The 27873-nt window shown below is 39.8% G+C and overlaps 1 protein-coding gene across 1 annotated transcript in view; it reads left to right on the top strand.

Moving 5' to 3' along the window:
• The first annotated feature begins 684 nt into the window (after positions 1-684).
• PDE11A (phosphodiesterase 11A) overlaps positions 685-27873 on the top strand; it is a 392053-nt gene continuing 364864 nt past the window's right edge. The window contains exon 1 of the mRNA XM_039469872.2: positions 685-2354. Coding sequence (XP_039325806.1) covers positions 1443-2354 — 912 coding nt within the window. The 5' untranslated portion in view covers positions 685-1442. The remainder of the gene's footprint in view (positions 2355-27873) is intronic.

The raw sequence follows: 27873 nt of genomic DNA on the forward strand, positions 1-27873 counted from the left end.
GCTACATGATGTGACTGAACACAGAATGGAAAGAGATTTTAAACTAAGCGCTTGTGAGTCCTTATAAGCCAGTTTCAACCTATCACTAACCATCTTTACTAAGAGATCACTCAAGTGACCAGAGAAGTGGCTACATGCAGTAAAGTTTCCATACACCATTACCTTAGAATAATAATAATAATAATAATAATAATAATAATAATAAAAGTAATACAAAGCTAACATTTACTGGGCACTTTTTATGTGCCAGGCATTATGCTAAACATTTTTTTTCTTTTTAAATCTTGATCACCACTCACCTTCTTGGAAACCAGAAGCTCCAAATTACCAGGATTCTAAGCTTGGTTTACTGTCTCTTAGCTGGTCTCCCTGCTTTATATTAAATACTCCGAACTCTTCAGGACGTGCTTCCTCTACCTGGTAGACGCTTCTGGACAAGGAAGGATGACTGTACTGTGTTTTACACCCTTCCTCTATGTAATCTACCCCTGCCCCAGGTACATGAATTTGGTTAAAGTCATGAATTGCTCTCATAGGAAACTTTATTTGCTATTTTCGGGGAAATGCAATTCCATTAATATTTACTGAACACCCACAAGGCGCTGGGCAGTGTTAGCAAGTCCCAAGAATCCTGGGAACCAACAATCCACAGTCATATCCCAGAAAAACAACCCTCCCTGTCTCTGAGGGTAAACGACACCCTCGATTCCTCGGAATCCGCTTCAGTTCGGATCCCTGCAAAACATCAACGCTACTGTCTCGGGCTCCCACTGGGCTCCCGCTGGGGCCTCCTTGAAACGCTAAAGGATTAAGCGGCGGTGAGTAGGGAGGGTTGGGGAGGTAAGGAAGCAAGAAGCCGGGAAGGAACAAGGTGCGCTTCCCTCTTCTAATCTTGTTCCAATCAGGAGTCGTGTACCCAGGCACAGATTCCAGCCGTCCAGAGACTCTTCCAGGAACCGCTGGGCAGCCTGGGCCGTGGACTTTGGCTGGTGTGGCATCCGCTGCTCCCTCCTCCCCTGTCTTCCCTCCAGGCTCCATGCCTCACTCAGGGGCGTGTCCTGCCCTACCTCCCTGTCACAGTGGTCCACTTATCCTGTTACAGCAGCAGTTCCAGCGGCAGCGGCGGCAGCCAGAACAGGAGCAGCGATAGCTTCGGTTTCCAGAGCAGGAGCCGGGGCAGCGGCAGCAGCTCAGTGCCGAGCACCTGTGCGAAGCAGGAGTAGCAGGACCAGGGGGTAGGGTCGGTGCCAGCCACTCTGAGCCAGAGAAGGAAGGGCACCTCCCGGCCGTGATTCCACTGCTGGGAATAATCTCCAGGGAAGGTGGCACCGAACTGGGAGTACTTACTGGTGGGGGTAAACATGTGTAGGAACAGCTAGAGGCCTCTCTGCAGGTAAACATTTGGCCCACGTGTAGACAGGCAAGGAAAGCTGTCTGGGACCATGGCAGCCTCCCTCCTGGACTTTGGTGAGGTGGAAACTTTCCTGGACAGGCACCCAGAGTTGTTTGAAGATTACTTGATGCGGAAGGGGAAGCAAGAGATGGTTGAAAAGTGGCTGCAGAAGCACAGTCAGGGTCAGGGGGCTTTAGGTCCAAGGCCCTCTTTGGCTGGTACCAGCAGCTTGGCTCACAGCACTGGCAGAGGTGGCAGCAGCGTTGGTGGTGGCACTGGACCAAATGCCTCTGCCCACAGCCAGCCCCTTCCTGGTGGTGGGGACTGTGGTGGGGTTCCCCTGAGTCCCAGCTGGGCCAGTGGCAGCAGGGGCGATGCGAACCTGCAGCGGAGAGCTTCTCAGAAAGAGCTAAGGAAGAGTTTTGCCCGCTCCAAGGCCATCCACGTGAACAGGACCTACGATGAACAGGTGACCTCCCGGGCTCAGGAACCCCTGAGCAGTGTACGACGGAGGGCACTTCTCCGGAAGGCCAGCTCCCTGCCCCCAACCACAGCCCATATTCTCAGTGCGCTGCTGGAATCGAGAGTGAATCTGCCTCAGTATCCCCCTACAGCCATCGACTACAAGTGCCACCTGAAAAAACATAACGAACGTCAGTTCTTTCTGGAATTGGTCAAAGATATCTCCAATGACCTTGACCTCACCAGCCTGAGCTACAAGATTCTCATCTTTGTCTGCCTTATGGTGGACGCTGACCGCTGCTCTCTTTTCCTGGTGGAAGGGGCAGCTGCTGGCAAGAAGAGTCTGGTCTCCAAATTCTTTGATGTGCATGCAGGAACCCCTCTGCTGCCTTGCAGCAGCACAGAGAACTCAAATGAGGTGCAGGTTCCCTGGGGCAAAGGCATCATTGGCTATGTCGGGGAGCATGGAGAAACGGTCAACATTCCTGATGCCTACCAGGTAGGACTGCATTGTCCCCTTCTCCCAGAGCCCCACTGGCTTGGGAGATAAGCCTTGGTTACCATTTGGCATCCAGTAACACATTAATTTAGGTTCTTTACAATACAAATTTTGCTATCTAAATTCTTGAGTTTAGACTACTTGGACTGTTATAGCATCTTTGATGTGTTGGTCTTTTCTTAACAGCCAATGCTTGTGGGAAATTCTTGTATCACCCAATAACACCACGTGTTTCTCTGTCAAGACACTTTGTCCTTAGCACTTTGATACTTTGGCTGGTCTGGCATCCATGGCTCCCTCCTCCTCTCTTTAAGATATCAATGTGTGGTTTTAGTACCTGTTTGTGAGTTGCTAGAAAAAGATGTGTGCTCCAGAATTCCAGTGTTAAGATGAGCATTTTGGTGTCTTTGATGTCTTTTGGGGACCATAATGCATTTTCATTCTCTAATTCAGTATTGGAAAGGGAACAAAGTGCCTAACTACTTTCCTGTTCCCTTCTCTGGATTAGACTTGCACAGGTTGTAAGGTAAGGAAAAGAGAAGAGGAATGTCAGGGGGAAAATGGGTCTGTGACCCCATTTGTGCCTTCTTAGCATCTATTTTAACTGTTTCTCTTGTTGAGATTAGAAAGACTGGACAGATAGAGGGGCTAGTTATCTTTAGGCTTGAATATAGCATTATCCTTAGTCAGCTTTGATAGGACTGAGCAAGTGGGTTTTTAGTTTCCAAAACAAACAAAAATATTGATAATTAATTTAGCAACTCCAAAGCCAACAGCAGGGTAAACAAGTTAGTTTCAGGTGGAAAAGGAAACCCAACATGCTCTCATCTGGGTTTTCTGAGCCTTTCATTTTCACAGTGAGTTGAACTTGATATTAGATGCTGGATCTGAAAAACAGTCAGTTTTAATTTCTTAAGCATTTATTCAATGGATATGATGAAACTGGATGTTATTTTTTATGAGACTTCTCCAGGGTTCATAAGAATTGAAAGTTCTCATCCTTGGTTAGGGAAGTTTTGTAGTCATCTGGTAAGTGCTTCTTCCAGTGGTCTCAGGGAGATACGTGTTTATCTAGAGTTTAGTTGCTGTTGCAAAAAGTGAGAAGGACACAAAAGGTAAAATTTTATCTATTTCATCTGAAAGCTGACAATTTTACACGGAAAACTGACTAGCTTGTACTAAAGCCAAGTTTCATATTTTTATGAGATATCTGTAAACCTAACACTTTAATATTAAAGGATGTTTGTCAAAATGCCATTTTGGTTAACCTTTTATTATAGATTAAGTGCATTATTCATCATATCTTTCTTGAAGACTTTAAAAGTTGTAGGTGAAGCAACCAATGCATGTTTTTCAACAAGTGTTTGTTTCTTTACAATCCTAGAAAGCTATGGGAAGAAATATAAGCATTTAATAATTCATTTGTTTAAGATTCTATAAAAATTTTGTTACAAATTATTTTTAGATAAATAAAACAATGACAATTTTTTTTTGTTTCCTATTTTTCCCCACATCCTCATTGTATGTTTGGGCTAAAAAATAAAAATCCCTTCCTAGTTCAGTAATACTTACTCTAGCCTGGGGTTGCAGCCTTTTCTCTTTATTGCCCTTATTTAAAAAATTCATCCGCAATCGATTTTCTTCCATTTCTATAGCTTTTATTTCTTACTGTCCTTTTTCAGGCCCTAACTTTTATTTCATACTGTCCTTTCTTTAAGAGCATAATTCTCAGCCTCCTCAACAGCTAACTTGTCTTGCTGCTATCTGGGATTGTGGCTGTAGGTGTCATCACAGGCAGGGGAAAGCAGGTTTTTGGCAGCTGCTGCTTCCTGTGGACTCTACCCTTCCCCTGCAGAGTGGAAAGCAAAATTGCCTTTTAATATTTTTGGAAGCCAACGTTGGGAAAGAGGAGTTTTTTTATTTTCCCCCTAGAATAGTAATGATGGCCATAAAAGGGGATTGTGTTGTTGGGAGGACTGGCAAAAGACAGGTAGGGGAATGCACTATATGGGTGGGGAATTTACCCTTGGTTCACTTGCTTCCATTTCTATCTGGTTTGAAAGTTTCTCTTTTCTTTTTCCATTGGCTTCTTTTATGTATCTCTGTATTTTTAACTTGGTGTGGTTTTCTTCATTTTACTTATGCTACTCTTCTTTGATAAAGCTACTTTTTTTTTTCTTTATTTTGGTACACCACAGTCATCAATGAAAATTTCTCTATCTCCCACAGCTTCAATTTCCTCATCCATAAAATGGAGACAATAATACCTATCTAGCAAAGATTATTTTTGTTTATCTCAATAAAATGAGATATTGTGTCCAAGGCCCTGAAATAATTCCTGGGACATTGCAATTGCCCAGGGAATGGTAACAGTTTATGAAGATAATGATGATATCTAGTTTGTTGGTGTTCTTTTTCTTTCTCTTTACCTTATTTTCAGTTGTTTTTCTCATTATCTGGAACTGAGATTGAAGTTGGCACATTTTGACCAGCCTCATCTTTTCCATGTTCCACCTTAAATACTTTAGAACAAGCTTTACATTCAAGGAACATAAAAATACCTATCCTTCTATTCTCTACTTAAGATGTTCCTAAATGTGGTTGGAACCATATCCTAGCCCATCAAAAGTTCTACATTTTGTTCCTCTTAGTAACACATGCAATATAAACTTTTCATAAGGCTGTCGTAGGGAAGGATGTTGCCTCCTTCCCCAGTTCTAGCATTTCTCCATGCTTTCCATTTTCTGGTGTTTCAAATTTCTCTAAATGAAAACTGACAACCTTCCAAAATGCACATTCTCTTGTCAGGATGTTTTAATTCGTACCATATATATGCAAGCACCTTGAAGTTTCTATGTAACCATCCTTCCTGATTTTTTGTTAACTACTATATTTTTAAGGTGTTTCTTGCTCGGCTTCAGATAGTGTACTTTTTTTTTCAGGAGGTAAGATTTTTTTATCACACAGAGTTTCCAAATTCAATCATTTGATAATTACATTGATGATCCTCTCGGGGGTTCCTAAGATGGGCAAGGGAAAGGCATTGAAGACACAAAATTATGATAATAAGCATGGCATTCTGGGGTTAAGGGTAGAATATTTAATAAAATGCTGAAACTGAATAGAAGTTCTGACAGCCCAAAACCCCTCAGGTTATTTTATTATTTTTCATTACTTTTCTCAATTAGTCCTAAAAGACAAGAGTTGAAATTAGGAAAAAAGTAAATTGCAAGTGAAAAAAAAATTCACTTTTCAGTATCCAGTCTGGATCATACTGACTGCAGTTTACCTTTCCCTCAAATAGTTGTAAGTTATTTAACGGCCCACTTTAATATAGTAATGAAAAAATTGCCCTCAAGAGGTTGAAAATAAGAGCATTCAAGTAACAGGTGTTCTCTTTGAGATTATTCTAAGCATTCAGAATATAGCACTTTAAACATTCAAAAAAATTGTGAGGTGAATTTTTGTTAGTGTTGTTAATGATAATACAGGTGTTTGATGGGCTCGGGTGTGAAAAGCAGCAGTATGTTTTGTTAGATGAACTAAGAGGAGGAAAGGGGATGACGCTGAAGGGTTACAGGTGTGCCTGCCTTTCAGAAGGCCTGATCTGTTTACACAACAGCTTTGTTTATTCATTAGCTCCAGCAAACATGCACAGAGACAGCCCATTATTCCCAAGGCTTTGGGTAGAGGGCCTTTGGGTATATTCAAAGGTGGCAGAATATGCTTCTTCTCTCCAAGGGTGTACAGTAGAGGGCCATGTATTGTCCGCAAAACCTAGTACCAACCTATACAAACTAAATGATGTTAGTCTTGGAGGAGTGTGGAGTCACTTTGTGACTGGGCTCATGATGAAAGACTTCATGGAGGAGATGCCATTCAAGCTATAAATAGGATTAGCCTTTCCAGTTGGAGATGGTTGTGGGGTAGGGAAAAGTGATCCAAGTCCAACAGAATGGCTTCAGCAAAGACACAGTGATGACAAAGCACAAAATATGTACAAGGGAGAGTGAGTGGTTTAATATGGCCAAAATATTGAATATGTCATATAATTATTTGCAAAAGTAAGGTGAGGACAAAAGAAGAAAGGACATTGAACACTTGGCTAAAGAGTTTGAACTTCACCAATAGTAGGCCATAGGGAGACACTAAAAACATCTGAGCATGATCAAAGTGGTGCTTGCATGGTGGCAGCAGCTGAATGGATTGAGCAAGGAAAGGCTCAAAGTTGTGGAAATAATTAGGAGCCTACTGCGATGGTCTGGTGGAGCCATGAGGAACAATTAAACTCAAGCAGGAACAGTGGGAATGTGCAGAAGGAGACAGATGGGAGGTGGCCTGTGGGTGTGGATTTGGGCAAGGAAGAAGGGAGGGCAATGATGACTCAGATTATAAACACAGGAGACATGAGGAAGTGTGATGCCTTTATCCAGAAGGGAAGAGAAGCTGGCTTAAGGGGAAAGATTTTATGTAGGGCCAGCTACATAAATTATGGAGCCTAGGGCAAGATGATAAAGCAGGACTCTGGCTGGTGTTAAATAAGTCAGTTATCCCTTCCCAAGAGTCTGTCCCCCAATTCACAGTAACCTCCACTCTGAGAGTCCTAAGGGATTGCAACTCCTAGGGTGGGGTGTTCTTAGTATCTGGATTGAGGGGGGGCAAGGGACCTCCGCTGAGTTGGCTGTCGGATGTGCCATGCTGCTGCCAGCTCTGGGTGAGGAGAACCACAGCCTTGCTCTTCCCTGAGATGGCATGGGACATGAACCTGCCCCTTTCCAGACCCTCTCCTAGACCCCACCTAAGAGCAGAGTGCAATGGCAGACATGGGGTGTGGGCCTCTCCCTCAACCCATGTGACCTGGTTGCTACGTCTGGTCTTAGGGCAGGAGTGAGACTGGGGAGGATGGATGGGGCTGGGACACCAGGGAGCAGGGATCAGGTGGCCAAGAACCAGTCTTGCGCAGGCAGTGGGAGGGGAGACTGCATGTCCAAGGTTTTGGACTCTGGGGGTCATACTACATTGTTCCATTAGACTTCACTTACAAAGCACAAATTCAATGATAAAATGTATTAAGAATCTCACAGCACATAGCATTAAACCTCAAGCAGGAGTCTTTCATGCCACTGCATTCGTCACATGCTCACAAAATGGGCCCTGGTTTTGTCATATGGTGTCTAGGGTGGAGATCCAGCCAGCCTTATCTACTGCAGCCCTTCATCAGGCCTCAGCACCATCCTAATTGAATCACACGCTGTTTGCAAATGCCCAGATACTGCTTTTCTATTCCTGTATTTTGCATCCTTTCTGCCAGGACTACTACTTCTCCATCTTTGCTCATTTAAAACCTGCTTGCCTTCTCATGATATGAGAAGGGAGAGCTGAGTGCCTTACCCTTGAAGAGAGCAGTTGGAAAACAACACAAAAAAACTTATATACCAAGTGTATTTAAGAATGCATTGTAATATGCTGATATATATTTATTATATATATTCCTAATAATATGAATAATATTTAATACTTCATTGAATTTCAGTTTTCATTTTAGAATAATCTCCATTGAAATAATCACATTGAAAGTGTTTGCCTCAGATGGAATTAATTTTAGGTATCTAGAAAATTCAGCCATGAGAGTGCTTCATTCCCTGATGAGCCACTGCTGACAGATATGGTCTACACTCTTGTGACTGAGTTGCTGAGATTTGTCTAAAAAGGCAGATGTTGATCTCATTCCAGCACTGGTATTATAAAGGAGTTTCATGAAATCTTATTCCAGCTTTGCATATGGTGTTAAAAAAAATTCCCTCAAGCCTACAAACAGGTTCACTAGTCCAGAACCAGAATTGATTTTGTGTTTGAAGTAGGAAACACTGCTATTGCAGCTTCTCTTCCTGACAGACACATGATCATGATAAACACAAGGACAAATTGCATTTGCTGCTTTGTACATGAGGATAGATTACAGAAAGGCACAGTTCCTACAGAATCATGGAGAGGTAATTTAAGGTTAACTACATTTTTCCCCAACTCGTAAGCTAAATGTTTACTAATATGACCAATTTATTTTGGTTCCTGAGGTTTGGGTCACCTGTTTATTGACAAGCCCGGCTTAATATGGAAGTTAGGGTTTCATGTTGAATATAGTGTTGAAGAGTCATAGAAACTTTCCTCTGAAACAGCTTTGAGTTGTTTTTTAGGAAAGTCAACAAGATCATTGAGGTACATTGCTTGCTGCTTATTTTAAGGGTAGTTTTTGCAATATAACCACATTCTTTTGGAAAGTGAAATTTGAATCAAAAAAGGCAGTTTAATCATAGAAGAGTGGGTTAAGTTGCTAATATTTTAGAAATTTCAGTTCCTGGTCATTTATAGGCATTGAGGCTAAATTTATTTATTCATTTATTTGGATTAAATAGTAAAAAAGGGAAAAGTGGTTTCACATATTAATGATAAATTATGTTTCCTTTCATAAAATATAGCTTTAGGTTGTTGCAAATTCAGAACAAAAATTGTTTTTACCTGAAGAAAAAAAGGGGGAAATCTACAGTGTCAATTTTTTTTTTTTTTTTTTTTTTTTTTAAGAGACAGGATCTTACAATGTTGCCCAGGCTGAACTCAAACTCCTGGGCTCAGGTGATCCTCCCACCTCAGCCACATGAGTAGCTGGGACTATAAATGTGTGCCACTGAGCCCAACAGTGTGTCTAATTTTTTTTTTTTTAACATGATAACAGAATTGCATTTGCTGCTTTGTACATAAGGATAACAAACTGCATTTGCTGCTTTGTACATGAAGCTTCACTGTGGATGAATAGTAACTTCATTTATGGAGTACTAACTCTGAGCTAGGCGGCTCATAAGCAAGCATTGTCTCTTTTAATCCTCTTAACAGTCCCCTGTTACCACACCCATTTTACAAAAGGAGAAACTGAAGCGTGGACATGTTACGTAATTTGCTTAAAGTAACTCAGTTGGTAAGTGAGGGAGCTGACTCCCTTATTCTCTTCAAGTTATTGTTTATTCTTGAGATTCTGTATTCCGAAGACACTCCATAAAAGGTGACCTTGGCCAAACACACCTAGAGTAAAGAGGTGGCTGTGATCTAGTTTGTGAAACCCCACAACCTCATTAAGTCCATTTGCTTGAGAATTGAATTCTTAGGCTACTAATAATATTGTTAAACTGTAAAAGGCTCAGAGTGTGACAGAACATGCCTTAGATTTACAGTCAGGAACGGTGGTTCTATTTCTAGTTCTGCCTTAGTTTTTTAGTTGTAATATAGACACAATATGTCTAGACATGTCTACCTGATAGAATTTGGTAAGCCTCTGATCATCAAATCTAATCATTAGATTGCAATGAGATAATGGAAAAGCATTTTCAAACAGATAAAGTCAGAAATGTAAGGCTGTATTCATATTTTTAAATACACGGTCCAGCAGACTTTATTCAGAGTGTTGTCTCTGGAAAAAACTTTGAACATAATAGGAGACTTTTGATCTAAAATGTGGTAGTACCTCTATCGACTATATTTCAAAATTTTCTGTATTCTTGATGTTCTGGCATTTGAGGCCTCTGACCCGGGAGATTGTCCCTTCCAGGACTAGCTAATTTCTAGAGAGTGAAGAACACCCTTTTGAAGGTGCCTTTGATATATAAATCAGCCAATACATTGCCCACTCCCCTAACTTTCTACTTTATCAAACTCTCATATATCCAGACAATATTCTCCTTGCCATAAATCATCCAGGGCCAGGTACTCAACATGTAGAGACCACTCCTGTAGCCCACAGTTTGCCAAAATTATTCAAACAAGCAATCCTAAACTTACTCAGCTACCTACCCTGTCTCACCTATCCTTCCCTGAAGACCCCAGTAAAGGTTCCCCATGCTCTGCTTCCACTTCTACCTCCCGATGGAACGTTGGCCCTTCCCTGTGTGGCCCTGCACAGTGTGCTATACCTCCTGTTTCTAGGGTCTGTGAGTATGAACTTTCTTCATGACAGTCATTTCTGTGTTTGTTTTACCATACCCGATTAAAACAAATCCCAGGTCCATTTTAACATAGTACCACACATACACAATGCCTTAAACACAAGAAATGATTAGTCTAAAATGTAAAGTGATCAAATGCTTTAAATGAACATTATGCTGTCAGGATTTAGAGGCCATAATAAATATTCTGCCTTTGACAAGCACAGTTATGTTAAATTTCTTGTTATAATTGATCAACATGCCTATTTTTCTAGTACAAGGTGCAATTTCAAAAGTATACATGGGATCTCTGTGGAATAAATTCCCATATGAAGTTTCCAAGTTGATGATTTGTAGTTTTATTGTCAAAATACCAAGAATTTTTTTTTTAAATGGCAGTATTTGGATGAAGCACTTGTAAACTAAATCAATTCTAGCAACTGCCATTAAAGAATAAATGAACACTAAATCTTTTCGTGCTTGTAATCAAGGTCTAATAATTTATTAGGCTAAGTTTATCTATGACACCATTTCATTTTAGATGTGTTGATTCTTCCTTTGATGTAAGCATCAAAGATAGGCTTTCTTTATGTTTTAGTGTTTGGAAATGATGGTACTTTTAATACTAGCATTATCTTTTTTGCATTTATGTTGTATGTACTACTTTATCAGATTACCAGAATGTTTTAACCTTTGCTTTTTTCAATTAAAAAATTAGATGGTACTCCTTTTTCATTTAAATGGTTGTGTACAGTTTAATGAGCTAACAGTTTTTATGGGTATTTAGCAACTTAATGTGCATGATTACATATTTAAAGTTTTAATAACAGCTGTAATGACATTAAGAACAGAAGGCTTGGGACATTGTGGGAAAGATTATCCCAGGGTTGCTAAAGAAACCACTCTGGATTTTTGTTCTTTTCTGAATAAAGTCTTCTGGAAAAGTAAAGCTCTGATCCCCTCTCCCTAATGGCCACCCTTATGGATACTCACATTTCCTGTTAGCCTCTTCTTCCTTTTGCTTCCAGAGAACGACTAAGTGAGAGGGTGCATAATCTGTTACTCTGTGCAACTGCTAAGGTGGCTTCTTTTTTTTTTTTTCTGTCTTCAGGTATGTGAGACTGGAGTCAGATCCTTCTCTAACTTCCTCATTTGGGCACTGGCTTTGAAAGTCCAAGACAGCCATAGCCATAGCAACTCCTTTTTCATCATAACCCTGAGATTATCATGCAGAGAAGCAAAGAGGAGAAGAACCAGTGGCAGCAAATGTGCCATGAATTAACCAAGCAGGGAGAGGATCAGCTGGGAGTTGAGGCATCTCTCCCCTCTCTCCTTTGCATTCGTTTTTAAAAATGAATGAACAAGAGGAACAGCCTCTGATTTGGTCCTTTCTTTTACTCATGCCTGCTGTGAATAGACAGAAAGGAGCTTTAATATATAAACGGCAGGAAAATATTTTTCTACCTCTGACTTAACCAAATTGAGATTATCTGCTATGTTAAAGAACAAAAAGGTCAACTGGGGAAAGAAAAACTTCTGTCATTATAAGAACGTTTCATACTTAAGACTTTGGGTTTCTGTTGAAGAAAAAACTAATTTTGTTCTTCAGAAATAGCCTCAGAAGAATCAGGATCAACCATTCCTGTAGGTAGTCATATAGCAATATTAATCATTTCTTGTAACTACCTTGTGAGTTTATATATTTAATGAAGAATTGCCTGGAAATAATTTAATGCAGAATTATATGGAAAGATATGAAGCTATAACATGGAATAGATATACTTTCTCACTACTGAGTGAAGTTAAACTTTGCTTCTTAGCCACCTCCTCTCTTTACTCTTCCCTTTTGATCTGATCCCCGTGCTTGCATTCTAACTTAGCACCTACCACAGGATCTGGCATAGAGCAGACGCTTGGTAGATCATGTTTGAGTAAGTGGAAGAGCCTTTATTTTGTCTCAAGACTGACACACACTGATGAAACCATTATGTGGGTTAGATTTCTCAACAGGGGTGTTATTGGCGTTTTGGACAGATAATTCTTTATTGTAGGGAGGCTGACCTGTGCATTGTAGGATGGTTGTTTAGTAGCATTCCTGACCTTTCTCCACTAGCTACTTGCCTAGTCTGGACAATTAAAAGTCCCCAGACATTGTCAAATATCCTCTGGAGACAAAATCACTGCCCGCTCCCAACCAGACATAGAACAATTTGGCAAGAACCATATACCACCTTAAGAATAGTCACTTCTCCAGCCTGGCCAACATAGTGAAACTTCGCCTCTAGTAAAAATGCAAAAATGTACTCAAGTGTGGTGGCACACACATATAGTACCAGCTTCTCGGGAGGCTGAGGCAGGAGAATCCCTCAAACCTGGGAGCAGAGGTTACAGTGAGCCAAGATCACACCACTGCACTCCAGCTTGGGTAACAGAGTGAGACTCTGTCTCAAATGAAAAGAATATTTACAATAGCTCCTGTAACAATTCCAGTTATCCTAAAAAAATTTTATGGGTGTATGCAAAGATTTGTCTATATGAGTACTTGTTGTAGTATTATTTATAATAATAATAATACTAAATTATCAATCCAGTCATTCAACTAGAGGGTTGGATGAATAAATTATGGTATGTTATAAAAGGGAATATTTAATCAGAGGAAATTGGTCACAGAATACTTAAGTGAACAAAGTGTATTCAACAGTCTCAGTTTTCTTAAAAACAGAAGCATAAGGCAAATGGTAGAGTGCCTCATTTTCAGAATCAGACTGAATTCGATTCCCAGTTTCATCATATCAGAGAGCTGTGTCATATTTTACCTCTCTAGTTGCTGGTTTCTGCAATCCTAAAATGAGGATAACAATACCTACTGTCTTAAGAGGTTGTCAGGATTTAGCCTGAAAAGTGCTTAACACTGTCACTTTGGGCTCAGTAAAAAGTAATTAGAATACTGCATGGTGAAAGGGTGGAGGTCAATATGCCAAAACATTGATAGAGGTAATCTCTGAGTAGTGGGCTTATGAGTAATTTTTCTCTCCTCTTTTTGTTTTGTTTTTTTCCATGTATTTACTAATTAATACTTAAACCATATTTGCTTTCTCAGATACCCTTCCAAAGCTCACTAATAATAAATTATTATCATTTTTATTATTAATAAATTATAATTTTATATAATATAGTAATAAAATATTTTATTAATAATATAATATAATTAATAAGTTTAATAAGTTATAACAATAATAAATTATTATTATTATTAATGTTGCCCTCCATCTCAAGCAGGGCCCAGGGTACAGGTATGGGGTATGGGGAGAGTCAGTGTCTCAGAGTGGGGCTACTACTGTGTAGCACACAGGAGTGACACAATGGAAGCTCATTTCTCACTCCTCTGAGGCTCAGCACAGGTCTTCCTGATTGATGAGTGGCTCTCCTCCAAGAGAGGATTCTTTCCTTCCTGAGCCTCCACACACTAAGCATGGGCTTTGAAGGGCGCTCTTGGCGTTAACAGCCAATGAGCAGATGAGGAAGGAGACAGGGAGAAATGGCAAATGAAATGAGAGATTTTCCTGTCCTGTCAGGAAGCGACACACATTTCCTCCTCATATTTCATTGTCTTTCTAGACTCTAGAACTCAGGGATGTGACCATAGCCAACTGCAGGGAGTCTGGCAAATGTAGCTTCACCCTGACCCAGAGTGGGTCCCAGCCCCGGTCTCATCCTGTCACTGCATGCTATCAAGGTTCAGGGCCTTCAAGTGGTGAGCATCCTCTCCAGCAGGTCCTCATGATTTTCACAGTCCTGTGCCTGTGTGCATGATTAACTACCCATACAAAATCTGAGAGGGAAACCCACTTAGGTTTGGGTAAAGGGATCAGAATAGCACAGGGAGATGATTCTTCCCGTTACATTTTTTGCTGTTCAGAATGGATTGGAGACTAGGACTCGGGGGAATAGGCCACTGGAGGTAGGAAATTTGCTAATGAGATTGTTGCCTCTAAGCTCTAAGGATTACAAGGTTAAGAATTGGGACCAGACCCAGCTACATAATTTATAGGACTCAATAAAAAATGAAAACAGAGGTCTTTCCGGGGACAGGGAAGTCAATCTCCCCTTCCCCCAGGCCAGCCCCTACAGATGAGCAAGCCCCAAAAGATGATAGTCTCTGTGCCTGAATGAGCTTGCTACCTGATCAGGGGTGGGCAGGAGGCCCCCAGAGTCACTTACTGAACATGCCATGGTGCTTCCAGCCTGGGGTGGGGACATTCCACGATGGCCAGGGCCTTCCCCACTCTGAGACACTGACTCTCCCCATACCTGTACCCTGGGCCCTGCTAGAGATGGAGAACAACAGTAGAACACAGGTCCCTCTGTTCACTGACCCTGTTGCAGCCCTGAGTAGAACAAGGCAGGGGTCATGGAGCTAGGGCAGAAGGCAGAGGCTGAGAACCCATGTGGAGCCTGGACTGTATGTGAACCCCTGAGGCATGCTCCATCAGACCTTATATACAAAATACAAATTCCAAAATAAAATTATTAAGAATTTCAAGATAAAGACTGTAATGCACTAAACTTCAAGGGTGGTTGTGGGGTCTCTTCTTGGCATAGGGCCGTGGGTGACTGACTGCACTAGATGGAGGCTTATGGAGCCAGCCTGGAATGAGGCCTGGACTATGACTTTGTCAAGGTTAACAATGAGGATGGCACAATCTCCATGGAAGTTTATCCTTTTTTTCCACTAACTTCCATAGTAATTTGTTGGTATGGCTCTTGCTATTTATCCCACTTTTGGTTGCTTTAATTTTGGCTCATCTGTCTTTCTCTCCATTAGACTGTGAGCACCTTGATGGCAGATGCTATGATTTTCTTGGCTTTGTAGCACTCCCTGTGTTTGGCACAGTACCTAGCACATAGTAGGTCTTAAGGGGTAGATACTCAATAAAAATGTTATATGTTATATGAGAGGAAAAGGAATTGTATTAGTCTGTTCTCATGTTGCTGATAAAGACTGGGAAGAAATAGAGGTTTAATGGACTCACAGTTCCATGTGACTGAGGAGGCCTCACAATCATGCAGATGGCAAAAAGGAGCAAGTCACATCTTACATGGAGGGTGGCAGGCAAAGAGAGAGCTTGTGCAGGGAAACTCCCATTTTTAAAACCATCAGATCTTGCAAGACTCATTTACTATCACAAGAACAGCACAGGAAAGATCCGCCCCCATAATTCAATCACCAGATTCCTTCCACAACACATAGGAATTGTGGGAGTTACAATTGAAAATGAGATTTGGGCGGAAACGCAGCCAAACCATATCAGGAATATAATGAAAAATTCAGTCACAAGGGAAAGTGGCCTAAATACCAGTACTGGGTTACAAAGTCAGATTAGGACCAGGGGGTTTAGCTAATGCTGAGCGAGGGCACTGGTAGGCTAAGGGTCCTTGCATTTTCTCATACATAAGGGTAGGACAGGTTCCTTGGTCAAGTGGTCAGGTGCAGGGCTATCATGGTCCAGACTGTGACTGTTGGAGAGATGAGAGTTCAGGAGACCAAGCAATTCATCTGTTACCAGCAGAGAAGAGGAATGAACAAGGTTGGGAGGATGGAGCAAGAAAGATATCAACCATGACTCCAGTGGTGATGATGGAGTTAATAATGGCAATGTTGGAGCAAAGAAAATGTATTCTGCATTTCATATGTTTATTTAAATGACCGTGGTGATATCTTTTAGGCAAAGCAGAATGATTTGCTATGGAGAGTATAAAAGGTCAGACTGGGAGCTCTCTGATGTAAGGGTAGTAACTTGAAGCACATTAATGTATATAAAGAGCCAGAACTCAGCCTTTGATGAAAGTAAATGCTCTGCCACCACCACCACTTCTGCCTTCCCCTGAAGAACCAAGAGCACAGAATATTTATGTTTTTCTAGTCTGTAGTTACGTTCTTGTTTCCAGGAAGCATCCTCCAAGGTTTTCAGATTTGTTTTAGGACTCAAGATATTTTTATTTGGATTATCTACCATTATCCTAGAAAATATTTAACCCCTACAATTCTGCTAAAGTCACCTAAGACCGGTTTTGTTAAACAGATAATGACATTTCCAAACACAGTGATCACAACAGTTAATGCTCCAAAGCTCAAAGGAATAGTTAAATGCATTTGTAACATGCTTTGGAGTCCCCTGAACTGCTGGCTACCTCAACATCTCCTCTTTTCTCTTTGTCTTTCTGTGTTTTGCCTCCTCTTTCCATTTATTTTTCTTGTCCTCTTCATTTCTTCTTTTTGGACATCCCACACCTGCCATTCCTTTTGTGTAATGTTTTCACCTGGCCCGTCCCATTTTTCCCCTTCTCCCTCCTCCTTTCCTTCATCTTGCCTCTTCCTCTTCATTCTCTTTTCTCTTTTCTTAATTCCCTTCTTGCCTACTATGACCTTAATGTCAAACTGATATAAAATAAGTATTTGTTCCCAGTTTTTAATTTTACAATCAAATTTTTAAATCTCATAGGCCTCCTTCATAAAACAATTGTTTCTTTTTTACTTCCATGTGCCCTGCGATTGTATCCTTTTTAAAAAAAACATTTTAAAGTCATATACATGAAATATTTGTTTTTCTTTTAAATATACCGAGTTCAATTACATTTTAAACTGTTACCCCACATGGCCCTTGGTTGTAATTTGTTTTCTATATTGCGATGTCTTGCAATGTAAAAAGGACCTTGCCCTTCCACTCTAAGTAGAACAAGTGACAGGGAAATTTTGTATTTAAACACTTGGTATACAACATCCAGGCTTTTATTAAAGTGAGAACAATGATAAATATTCTCTCTTTCATGTATTTCTTAGCCAGGTATCTACCAGGAACTCTTAGCAACAGCAACAACGGAGGTACCATGCCAACAATTCTCAGACTCATTGATTGTTTGAGGTCTGTCTCTGTTAACCTAGAGTTCCTGATGGTGAATGTTCCCTGTAGGACTCTTTCTTTTGTATACAGAAAAGAAATATTTTCCATCTTCCTGAATCCGCCAGGAAGCATGTGGGATAATCACCTTTGTTATTATATTTCTTTTCCCTCAATATCTTAACGCTCCAAAACTTGCTTAGTCATTTGTAAAATTCAGCCACAGGACTTGCTGGTGCCCTTCTGTGAAAAGTCATCAAAGGGAAAGTCAACCACAACAATGTAGCTGTTTCTGAGAGCTGACTTTTTTTCTTGACTAAAAACTACACAGAACCTTCATATCTGCATTTTTCTTCATTATTTTTAGCAGAATACAATCCCTGGGCCTGTATGTGGAAGTATATTTAAAAAAAATCACCCCAGCTTTGTTAAAGATACTTTTTTTTCTTTCCTAGATAAAGGAACCAATTTATTATGAATGCATTTCTTATTCTCAAATTTTCTGTAAATGTACAAAGCTAAATAATAAGGCCAATTTTTCAGTATTTGAAATAGAAAACCATGAACAAAGGAGCATCAGACGACTTTCTCTTTATATCTTTTCCTGCAGGGCTGCCACCTTTGATAACCACTATTGCCTAAGGAGATGTGTACAGTAAAATAATCATGATAATAATAATTATTACAATAGAAATACTAGTTGGCCCATTATCAATTTTCTCCTTGTAGATATTCCATCTATAAATTCCTTATTCAGTGCATTTGGAACTAAAAGTAATGTTTTCAGTATTTGAATATGACTTTGAGCCTGGTACTTTAAGGCCAAAAAGCTAGGTCTTATCTTTGATTCCTTTTTTTATTCACCTTCCATATTAGGTCCATCAGAAGGGCCTTTTGATCTACTTGTAAAACAATCTCAAATCTGTTTACTTTTCTCCATCTCTACTACCACAACTCTTACATATGCCACTGGCACTTTAAGTGCCAGTATCAAAGTCATAGTCAAATATTGGATGTTAAGATTACATTCAAATATTGGTTATTCAAATATTCAAATGTTAAATATTTAAATATTCAAATATTGGTTATTACGATCTTCATAATAATCTTTTGAGAAAGGTAGAGTAGGTGCTGTCCTTTCCCTTTCATAGATTAGGAAACAAGCACTGAGAAGTTAGGTCCTCTGCCTGAGCCACAAGGCCACAGTGTTAGGGGAAGGACTTTGAGTTCCTCTCCCACTGTTCCTCCCACTCTTGAGTTTTGAGAGAACCCAATGCATACCTTCTCTCTTCCCTACCCTGAACCAATTGAGATGAAGAAAAAAGACAAAAAGAAATGCATATGGGACATCAAAATATCACATTTATGGAATATGAAACAGATATTAGGTATGGGCTTATATTTATAAGCTTGTATAATTCTCAGCTCCAGAATTAGATAAACCTACCTCCCAAGCACAGACAATGCTGGGTGCCCACACTGCTCGCCATGCATGGGGCCTGTCCCTTTGGAAATTATAACATGAAGGAACTGAAGCCATGCTCTTTGGGGATGGCCTGATTCCCAAAGATTAAAGGGAAGAAGGAGCTAGGTTGTGCATGCCCTGTTAGTCTCCCTAATTCTCTAATCAAATAACTCACCCTATCTTTCTGGGGAGGAGTAAGGAATGGGTCCAAAGGCTGAAGGGGTTAAGGAAAGCCTCTCCTCTTGGAAAACAGAAAAGGGGGAAATATTGTTCCTCCTCTCACATATGCCATACCACCTCTCAAACAGGTGGTTTTACCTGGAACATTGAGAGAACTCTTTCTTTCATGCCACACCCCCATCCCGGTACTCTCTTGCCTCTGCAAGAGAGATCTTCTTTATCCTCAGTTGCCCAAGCTAGAACCCTAGGTGTTACCTTTAATTCCTTCCTTTCATTCATCTACCTTATTAGATTCATCAGAAGGTTCTTCTGATTTACTCCACGAAACAATCTCAAATCTGTTCATTTTTCTCCAACTCTGCTACCACAACTCTGATTCAAGTAACCATTATCTTTTACCCAGATTATTGAAACTGCTTCCTCACTGTTCTGTCTACTTCTGTCTGCAACCATTTCTCATGTAAAATGTTCATGAGCAAAAGGAGTTCATCCTGGGTAAGCAGAGGATAGGAAGGTAGAGCCAGATTATTCAAGGGTCTTATTATCTTAGCCACCTTCAGTTTGAAGACAGTGAGCTGTGGAAGGCCTGGGAGCAAGAGGGGACATAGATGCGGGCTGCCCTGCACTCATCACCTATGGGAATGCAAGCAGACGACCTGGGCTCTCTGGCCCTCAGAATCTCCATATATGACACAGGAGGATTAGGAAAATGACTTCTAAGACTCTCCCAGCTCTAAAATTCCATGTTAATTATGAAAACACAGAGGAGAAACCTTACAAAATAATTCTGCCAAAAAATTTTAATAGTTTTATAGCAAGTTATTCTTGGTATTGAATGAAACTCATGTCTGATCTGCTTGTAGTGTGACCAGTGGCTGCCCCATGATGTTACCAGAGGGGCAGCCACTGGTCACACTATGCCACCTGACTGAAAGTATAGATGAGGTGACGTGTAACAAAGCTCTGTTTGTATAACAGCATGTCATTTTATTTATCTTTAGGATAGCTGGAGAAAAGCCATTCCTTGATACTATCACTGGGTGATAGCCTTTTTTTTAAAAAACAAAAAACAAAAAACAAAAAAAAAACCAGACTCTGGCTCTGTCACTCATGCTGTAGTGCAGTGGCATGATCTTGGCTCACTGCAACCTCCACCTCCTGGGTTCAAGCTATGCTTCTGCCTCAGCCTCCCGAGTAAGTGGGAATACAGGCATGTGCCACCACACATGGCTAATTTTTTGTATTTTTAGTAGAGACAGGATTGCACTGTGTGAGGCAGGCTGGTCTTGAACTCCTAACCTCAAGTGATCCACCCATCTTAACTTCCCAAAGTGTTGTGATTGTAGGCATGAGCCACCATGCCCAGCCTTGGGTGATAACTTGAAGAAAGAAATTATCTGCGGTCAAGTTTGTTTCTGGGTCTTGCCATCAACTGCAACAAAGAATATCGCCAATGATCGTGTCATAGGATCTGAGTCCTTTTGTGTCCAAGTAAAAAAAAAATCACAGAAAGTTTTTCTGCATAATTATTCATCTAAGAATACATAATAAGTCTATAGGAATAAGATAGGCCCTAGACCTAGGAATAGTGGACAAAAGATATATGCCTCAAACTAACAACTTCACAACCTGTAATTCTTTTATAGTTGTACACTCCTCAAGACTTCTGGCTTTCCAATTCTAAGAGTCTCCAGACATCTCTGAGGACCCATCAGCATTGAACAAGTTAATTAGTAGTTAACACTAACAGAAATAAATTGACCACTTGATACGAGCAATAATGGGACCCAAGATAGGCTCGTTGACCCAGAACGGTAAAGAAAAGCTACAAGAGAACTCATGAGGAACTGACTAGCTCAGCTTTGCCAAAAGCCAACCATGTTTAAATCAGGCCTGCCTGGCTTGAAAGGGGCAATCAACAGCTTTTCTTGACCTTGTATCTACCATCTCACCTTTTAACGCTATGATTTTATCATTCTGAAGTTCTGACCCCAATTCTTCAATTATAAAAACAAACAAACAAGAAACCTAAGTAGAAAGGAAGTATTGATGGTTACAATGCAGAGATCAACTACTTTCCCAATGTTATATTTCTATAATTTCTTAGGCAGCCTACTCCATGATTGTTTCACATGGTAAGATTTATTATAAATTTTTCCAAAAAGTGAACTAAATTCAACATTATAACATAAGGCTTCTGGTGTTAAGAGTTCATCCATACATTTTATAGTCCTCAAAGGATCAGCTGCAAAAAATTCATTTTTCAATTAACACACAGGTGAAGAGCTCATATCCACTATATCAACCAACCTGCCTCCTCCAAAATTAATAGTAATAGCTAATATTTATTGAGAATATGTTATGCACTAGGCACTATGGTAAGATTTAGTTATTTCATTTAATCCTCACAAGGTTCTATGAGATAGACATCATTACTTCCTACATTTTTTCATGTGAGAAAGCTAGACTTGAATAGGTTTAGTAAACTTGCCCAAGTTTATACAGCTAGTAAGAGGCAGAGCCCAGATGCAAACTATTGTCCAGCTCTGTTGAGATTCTAGTTTTACCACCATGGGAAATCTTAAGGATTACTCTCAGGTTCTGTTCACATGTTCAAGGCTGGATTTCTGTACATGAAAGAAGGCTCTTTGACCGAATATGAAGTTCAAAAATCTGTTAGAATGCCTTCCAGAAGCGTGGGGTTTTTTGTTTGTTTGTTTGTTTGTTTGTTTTGTATTTTTGAGATGGAGTCTCACTCTGTCACCCAGGCTGGAGTGCAGTGGCGCAATCTCAGCTCACTGCAACCTCTGCTGACTGGGTTCAAGCAATTCTTCTGCCTCAGCCTCCCAAGTAGCTGAGATCACAGGCACCTGCCACCACGTCTGGTTAATTTTTGTACTTTTAGTAGAGATGGGGTTTCACCACTTTGGCCAGGCTAGTCTTGAACTCCTGACCTCGTGATCCACTGGCCTCGGCCTCCCAAAGCAGAAGCTGTTTTAGCCATTGACATCCATTGACATAAAGTTCACTAATTATTTTTGTGCAACGATCCCAACAATTTTGTTAGGTTTGGAGAGTCTGGGACAAGATGCCTCAGGAAACTTCATGGTTTGCAGTATAATTCATTAATGCCCGTGAAGGCGATACTACTACTACTGACAGTAGTACTAGATAATGCTTATTAGAAGCTTTCTTAATTTCCCCAAGGTCACACAGCTATTAAGTTGGAGAGCCAGGGCTTGAACCCATGTTGTTTGAGCCACAGTTTGTACTTTCAACCACTACAACCTGCTGTCTCCGGTGTGGTGTGTAAACAATGAGTGGAGGTCTGTTCAACACACCTTTTCACAATGCCCTTTACTAAAGTCATGAGACAGTGTTGACAAGGGCTAAACAATATTTCTGGAAGCTATGGTGTTGGTGTGCAAAATGGATAGTCTCTTTAAATATGAAAGGCTTTTATTTTTCGTAATAACTGATCAGTACCAAAACCTGCAGGGAAGGAATTTATATTACTAGGAATTAACTGGAGGATATAGTTAACAGATTTCCTATAACATTTTAGAGAATTTTCAAGGCAGAGTTGCTCTATGCAGATCTTATATTTGTATTTATCCATTGTAAAGCAAGAGATGTACAATTTTCTCTGAGAAAAAACTCTAGTGTATACAAGCAAGTAACTTATTCTAGAAAAATAAATGCTGCACATTTCTCTTTACTGTAAAACTTTTTGTAAACTCTAGGTGACCTGTAAGTAGGGCACTGAAGTTACAGCCATACCAGTGATCTATTGGTCCAATAGCTTTTTGCTGTTTGGCTACAGAGAATGTCCTTTGGGGGCATTTGTTGCCTTAGTCATGGATTGGTTTGATTGCTGGGGCTAGACACCTACTGAAGCAATCAAAAATAATAAGTGGAGTGGGGCATAACATCCCAGAGAAAACATCTAGGGACAGGATTTGGAAAATGGAGAGTTTCTAATGCTTCTTCTAGTCTGATTCCTGTTCTGTATTCTGAATGTGGTGATACATTTGTGTAGCACTTTATGATTTACAAAATGCTTCACCATACACTTATCTAGTTCATCCTTGCTGCTCTGAAAAGTAAGAATTACTATCATCATTTAGTGGGTAAAGAAACAGTCTGAAAGAAGTTAAATGTCAGAGTTTTGGAGCTGGGTGGGGGATTCAGGATTTGCGGCATCACTTGCAGTGTTGTACCTCCCGAGAACTTCCTATGTGACCATGATCATGAGAGGTTTAATATAAGGGTTTCTATCAGAAAATCATACATTTTACTGATATATATCAACTTTCGATTTTTGGAAAATATGGTAAACTCAGGATTCTTCACTTCTTTGGTCACTGCATTATTTTTATGAAATGGACTATTCCTGGAAAAAGGTCTGAAATATATTTGCAATTCATGATGCTTCTTCTCTTCATGAAGCAAGACCTTCAAGATTTGGGGGAAATATTTGATTTCTTCTGTGTTTTCCTTCTGCAGAAGTCAATCTTTGCTAATATATTTAATCATAGACAGGAAAAAAATAAAATGACCAAGTGTTGAAGTGGTCACAAGAAGAATGGCAAGCAATATTAACTTCTCATTCTGTTCTAGTACATTAGACTGGACATAAACTACTGTTTGTACCATTGACAAGTTTCTTTATGGTTTTGGAGCTATATTAAACACGAATATGGGCAGAGGCCTTGAGGGCAAATTGCTAATTCTTCAAAGTAGCATAGTGTGGTGAAAAGAGCCCAGGCTTTAGACTCAAGCATCTGAGTAAGCATCCTGGCTCAATTATTGGTAAGTTACTTAAAATTAGATAAGCTACTTAGCTTTGGTTTCCTCATATGTATAATGGGGCCAATAATATCCACTCTTAGCTTCGGTTTCCTCATATGTATAATGGGGCCAATAGTATCCACTTTGCATGGTTGCTGTGTTTATTCTATGTAGGCAAATCTCTGGCACAACCTGGTGGTATAGTAGCCTCCTGTTAAATGACAGCCATCATTGCTATTATCTGAGGAATCAGTAAGTCTCGTAATTATCTCAATTTCTTTCCAGTTTAAACTGGTCACAGGTCTCATTTAGTGCCTGTCTTAAAGGCTAGCTCACCACATGCAGTGCTAGAGTAATTGGTATGACGCTTATGTCTCCGCTTGTCTGCTGGCTTAGAAGATCAAGATTCAAAGCCAAAGTTATGAGCCATTTGCCACTGTAAAGCCAGACTATGTTGTTGCTCTCTCTTCAAAACAAGTTTTGATGTCTGAAGAACCTTTATCTGTCTTTTCTGGATGGTCAAAACTGTGTACCTTAGCAGGATTTGGCTAATATCTTGAATTTAGTGTGAAAGGAGGACTCAGTGGACACATTTTTTGAGAAATTCACACTATTTATAAGGCATCGATGTGAATCATCTGACCATGACACATACTGTCTGTTAGGGAAATAGGATTGATTCTTACCAAAAAAATATATACCGTTCCTTGAGTTCCATTTCACAAATGGTCACCCAGTACCTAATACCAGTCAGATATAATATGATAATAATAGTATAAGGCTGCATTGCATAAACCACAACCAGAAATTATCTTTGTGACAATATTAGTTAGAAACTGTAACTAAAGGCAAATGATTCATTTTTTATCCTGTAAAAAGAAAAAAAAAACTATAAAATCTTTAGCATCCATAGGTTCCTCATCACTCATGTCCAAGGGGGCCAGCTGTCACTCATCTCAGAAAATAGCTTCAGGTGTTACCTCCTACCATTCTCTATAATGATTTAACATGAGGTTAATACAGAGCAGTTTTGCAGCAATAAGAAATGCCTTGGTTAAGTGCTCTTGCCCCTAAGTGTAGGATTTTTATAAATATCTTCTATAATGTTAGAGGCTTCATGGCAGAATATTTTGAATGCTTGCAAGATTTTGAAATCAGGTTTACCATTCTGAATGTTACTTAACAAAATCGCATACTGAGGCCCATTGTGGGGCGAATGGAAAGTCCGTCATGTGAAACAGATTAGCTACACATTAATATCTTTCAATTTGCCTCCAGTTTATTGACTTGGAATAGCCACTTACTCTTTAAAATTGTATAAACAAGGGGAAAGTTCCATGTTAGATCTTTCAGAATATGAAATAGCTCTAATGGATTTTTTTTTTTTTTTTTTTTTAGACAGTCTTACTCTCACCAAGACTAGACAGCAGTGATGTGATCATGGCTCACTGCAGCCTTAAACTGCTGAACTCAAGCCATCTTCCAGCCTCAGCTTCCTAAGTAGGTGGGATTACAAATGTTTGCCACCACACCTGGCTAATCTTTTCCTTTTCTTTTGTAGAGACGGTGTCTCACTATGTTGACAAGGCTGGTTTCAAACTCCTGGCCTCAAGTGATTGTCCCACTTTGGCCTTCCAAGTGTTGGGATTACAGGCATGAGCTATCACACCCAGCCTTAGGATGAATTTTATCTAATTATGTATATCTTTAGAATGTTTCAATAAGAACTATTTATGAGATATGTGAAGCCAGCTGAGGCTGCATAAGAAAATTACATTTGCTAATTGTCCTCTTTCCTCACACGAGAACCTAGACACATTTAGAAACAGAGAAAAGGAATAGTAACGTTTGCACAGTGCCTTTGTAATTTTTTGAAAAGAAAGCAAAAACCTTTAGTGTGAGAAAATTACTTTTGTATGATCATCTAAACTTTGGGGCATATAATTAATATGGGCCTAATCAGAAATTTACGTTCAAGGTAGTCCTTTAATTTGCAGGCTGGTTCAGCTGTTTTGTAACAACTAGAGAGATAATGCTTGTAATATTATCTTTTTGAGGAGAAAAGGATACAGGGCAGGTATGAAACTGCCAAAAGGAATTTAGTGCTTTTGATACCTTGGCAATGAAATTTGTCATCCAAAGTATTATGGAAAAACTGCAAAACTTACCATGCAGACTTCCAAAGTACTTCCAAGGAGGAATTTAGTGCTTTTGATACCTCAGCAATGAAATTTGTCATCCAAAATATTGTGGAAAAACTGGAAAACTTACCATGCAGACTTAAATACTAGCTTCAGCCATTTTTGAAAAAAAAAAAAAAAAAAAAAGTATGTGTGTGAAAATAGCTCATAGTAGGTAATCTAGTTTAAAACTTAGTACTGAATATGTTTTTGCAGAAGTCACATGGTTCTTTAAAAAGTTTTCTGAGCTGGGCATGTGACTCACACCTGTAATCCCAGCACTTTGGGAGGCTGAGGCAGGAGGATCATTTGAGCTCAGAAGTTGGAGACCTGCCTGGGCAGCATAGCGAGACTTTGTGTCTACTAAAAATCAAAAATATAAGCTGGGCATGGTGGCATGCTTGTAGTGCTAGCTGCCGGGGAGGCTGAGGAGAGAGGATCACTGGAGCCTGGGAGATCAAGGCTGCAGTGAGCTCTGATTGAGCCACTGCACTAGAGCATGGGCAACACAGTGAGATTCTGTCACAGTAAATGAATAAATAAATAAATAAGTAGATAACAATTTCTGACTGCTCATTTTTATTAGTCTGTATTTGTTGACTTTACACCAAAGCCATAAAGATTGGACAAAACAATGTACAAAGAACTGTACAGAAGGAAGGCTTTCTATTTAGTAGGTTATCTATAATAAATGGTAATGTCAACACATAATAAAAGGAAAAAAAAGTGAGCAAATTGAGGTGTTTAGTTCTCTGAAGAGACTTTCCATTTTGGTACCAGTAAGTCTGTGGAGTGAAATTTTAATTTAGTGGTTTAGTCACAGTGTTCCTATTAACATAACAAGAGTTGGGTTGTTATCTGCTCATGTTGGTAAGGCATAACCCTAAGAACTCTGCACATTCAAAACAAAATGTGTGCTGAACATATTGGAAAGGACAAGAGCTTTAGTTCTTCACTTTTCATTATATTGTCCATTGCTTTTTTAAAAATGTGTAATGTATCATATTCAAATCAAAGAATAAAATATATACATAAAGCATAAAGAATAAACTGGACATCCTTCTACTCAGACCAGATTAAAATGTAACACTGGCTAGGCACAGTGGCTCACACCTGTAATCCAGCAGTTTGGGAGACCAGGGTGGGCAGATCACTTGAGGTCAGGAGTTCAAGACCAGCATGGCCAACATGGTGAAACCCCGTCTCTACTAAAAATACGAAAATTAGCCATATGTAGTGGTGCACTCCTATAATCTCAGCTACTCAGGAGGCTGAGGCCAGAGAATCGCTTGAACCCAGGAGGTGGAGGTTGCAGTGAGCCAAGATTGAGTCGTTGCCCTCCAGCCTGGGGGAGAAAAGTGAAACTCTGTCTCAAAAACAAAAAACAAATTGCCACTACATTGAAATCTTCTGCTGTCCTTTCACAATAATATTATCCTTCCTCTCAATGCCACCACTTTCATGGCCATGCTGAGTGTTGTGTGATTACCCCCTTGTTCCCCTCCCCCATGGCTTTGCCACCTGTTTATGTTTTCCTAATCAATATGCAATTTAATTTTGCATGATTTTCAACTTTGTATAAATGTAATAATTCTACATGTATCCTTTTGCTGCTTTTTTCCAACACTATGTTTTTGAGATTAATTCATGTTGAAATGTGCAGCAATAATTTTCATTGCTGTATAATGTTCCTTTGTATAAATATATCACAATTTATCTATTCTACTATTGATAGACTTTTGAGTTATTTCTAGTCTTTTTTTTAAGTTTTGCTTTTATCAATAATGCTGCTATGGACATTTTGTACATTTCTCCTGGAATCTTGGCATCATATTGGCATGACCACAGACTTTTACCTATTCATTTTTGTCACTTTTATTTATTTATTTTTAACTCTTAGGTTTGAAGGTCCATGTAAAGGTCTGTTGTATAGGTAAACTCATGTCATGGGGGTTTGTCATATAGACTATTTCATCGCCCAGGTATTAAGCCTGGTACCCAAGAGTTATTTGTTCTGCCCTTCTCCCTCCTCTA

The sequence above is a fragment of the Saimiri boliviensis genome, chromosome 5, assembly GCF_048565385.1.
Source record: "Saimiri boliviensis isolate mSaiBol1 chromosome 5, mSaiBol1.pri, whole genome shotgun sequence".
Classification (NCBI taxonomy): Eukaryota; Metazoa; Chordata; class Mammalia; order Primates; family Cebidae; genus Saimiri; species Saimiri boliviensis.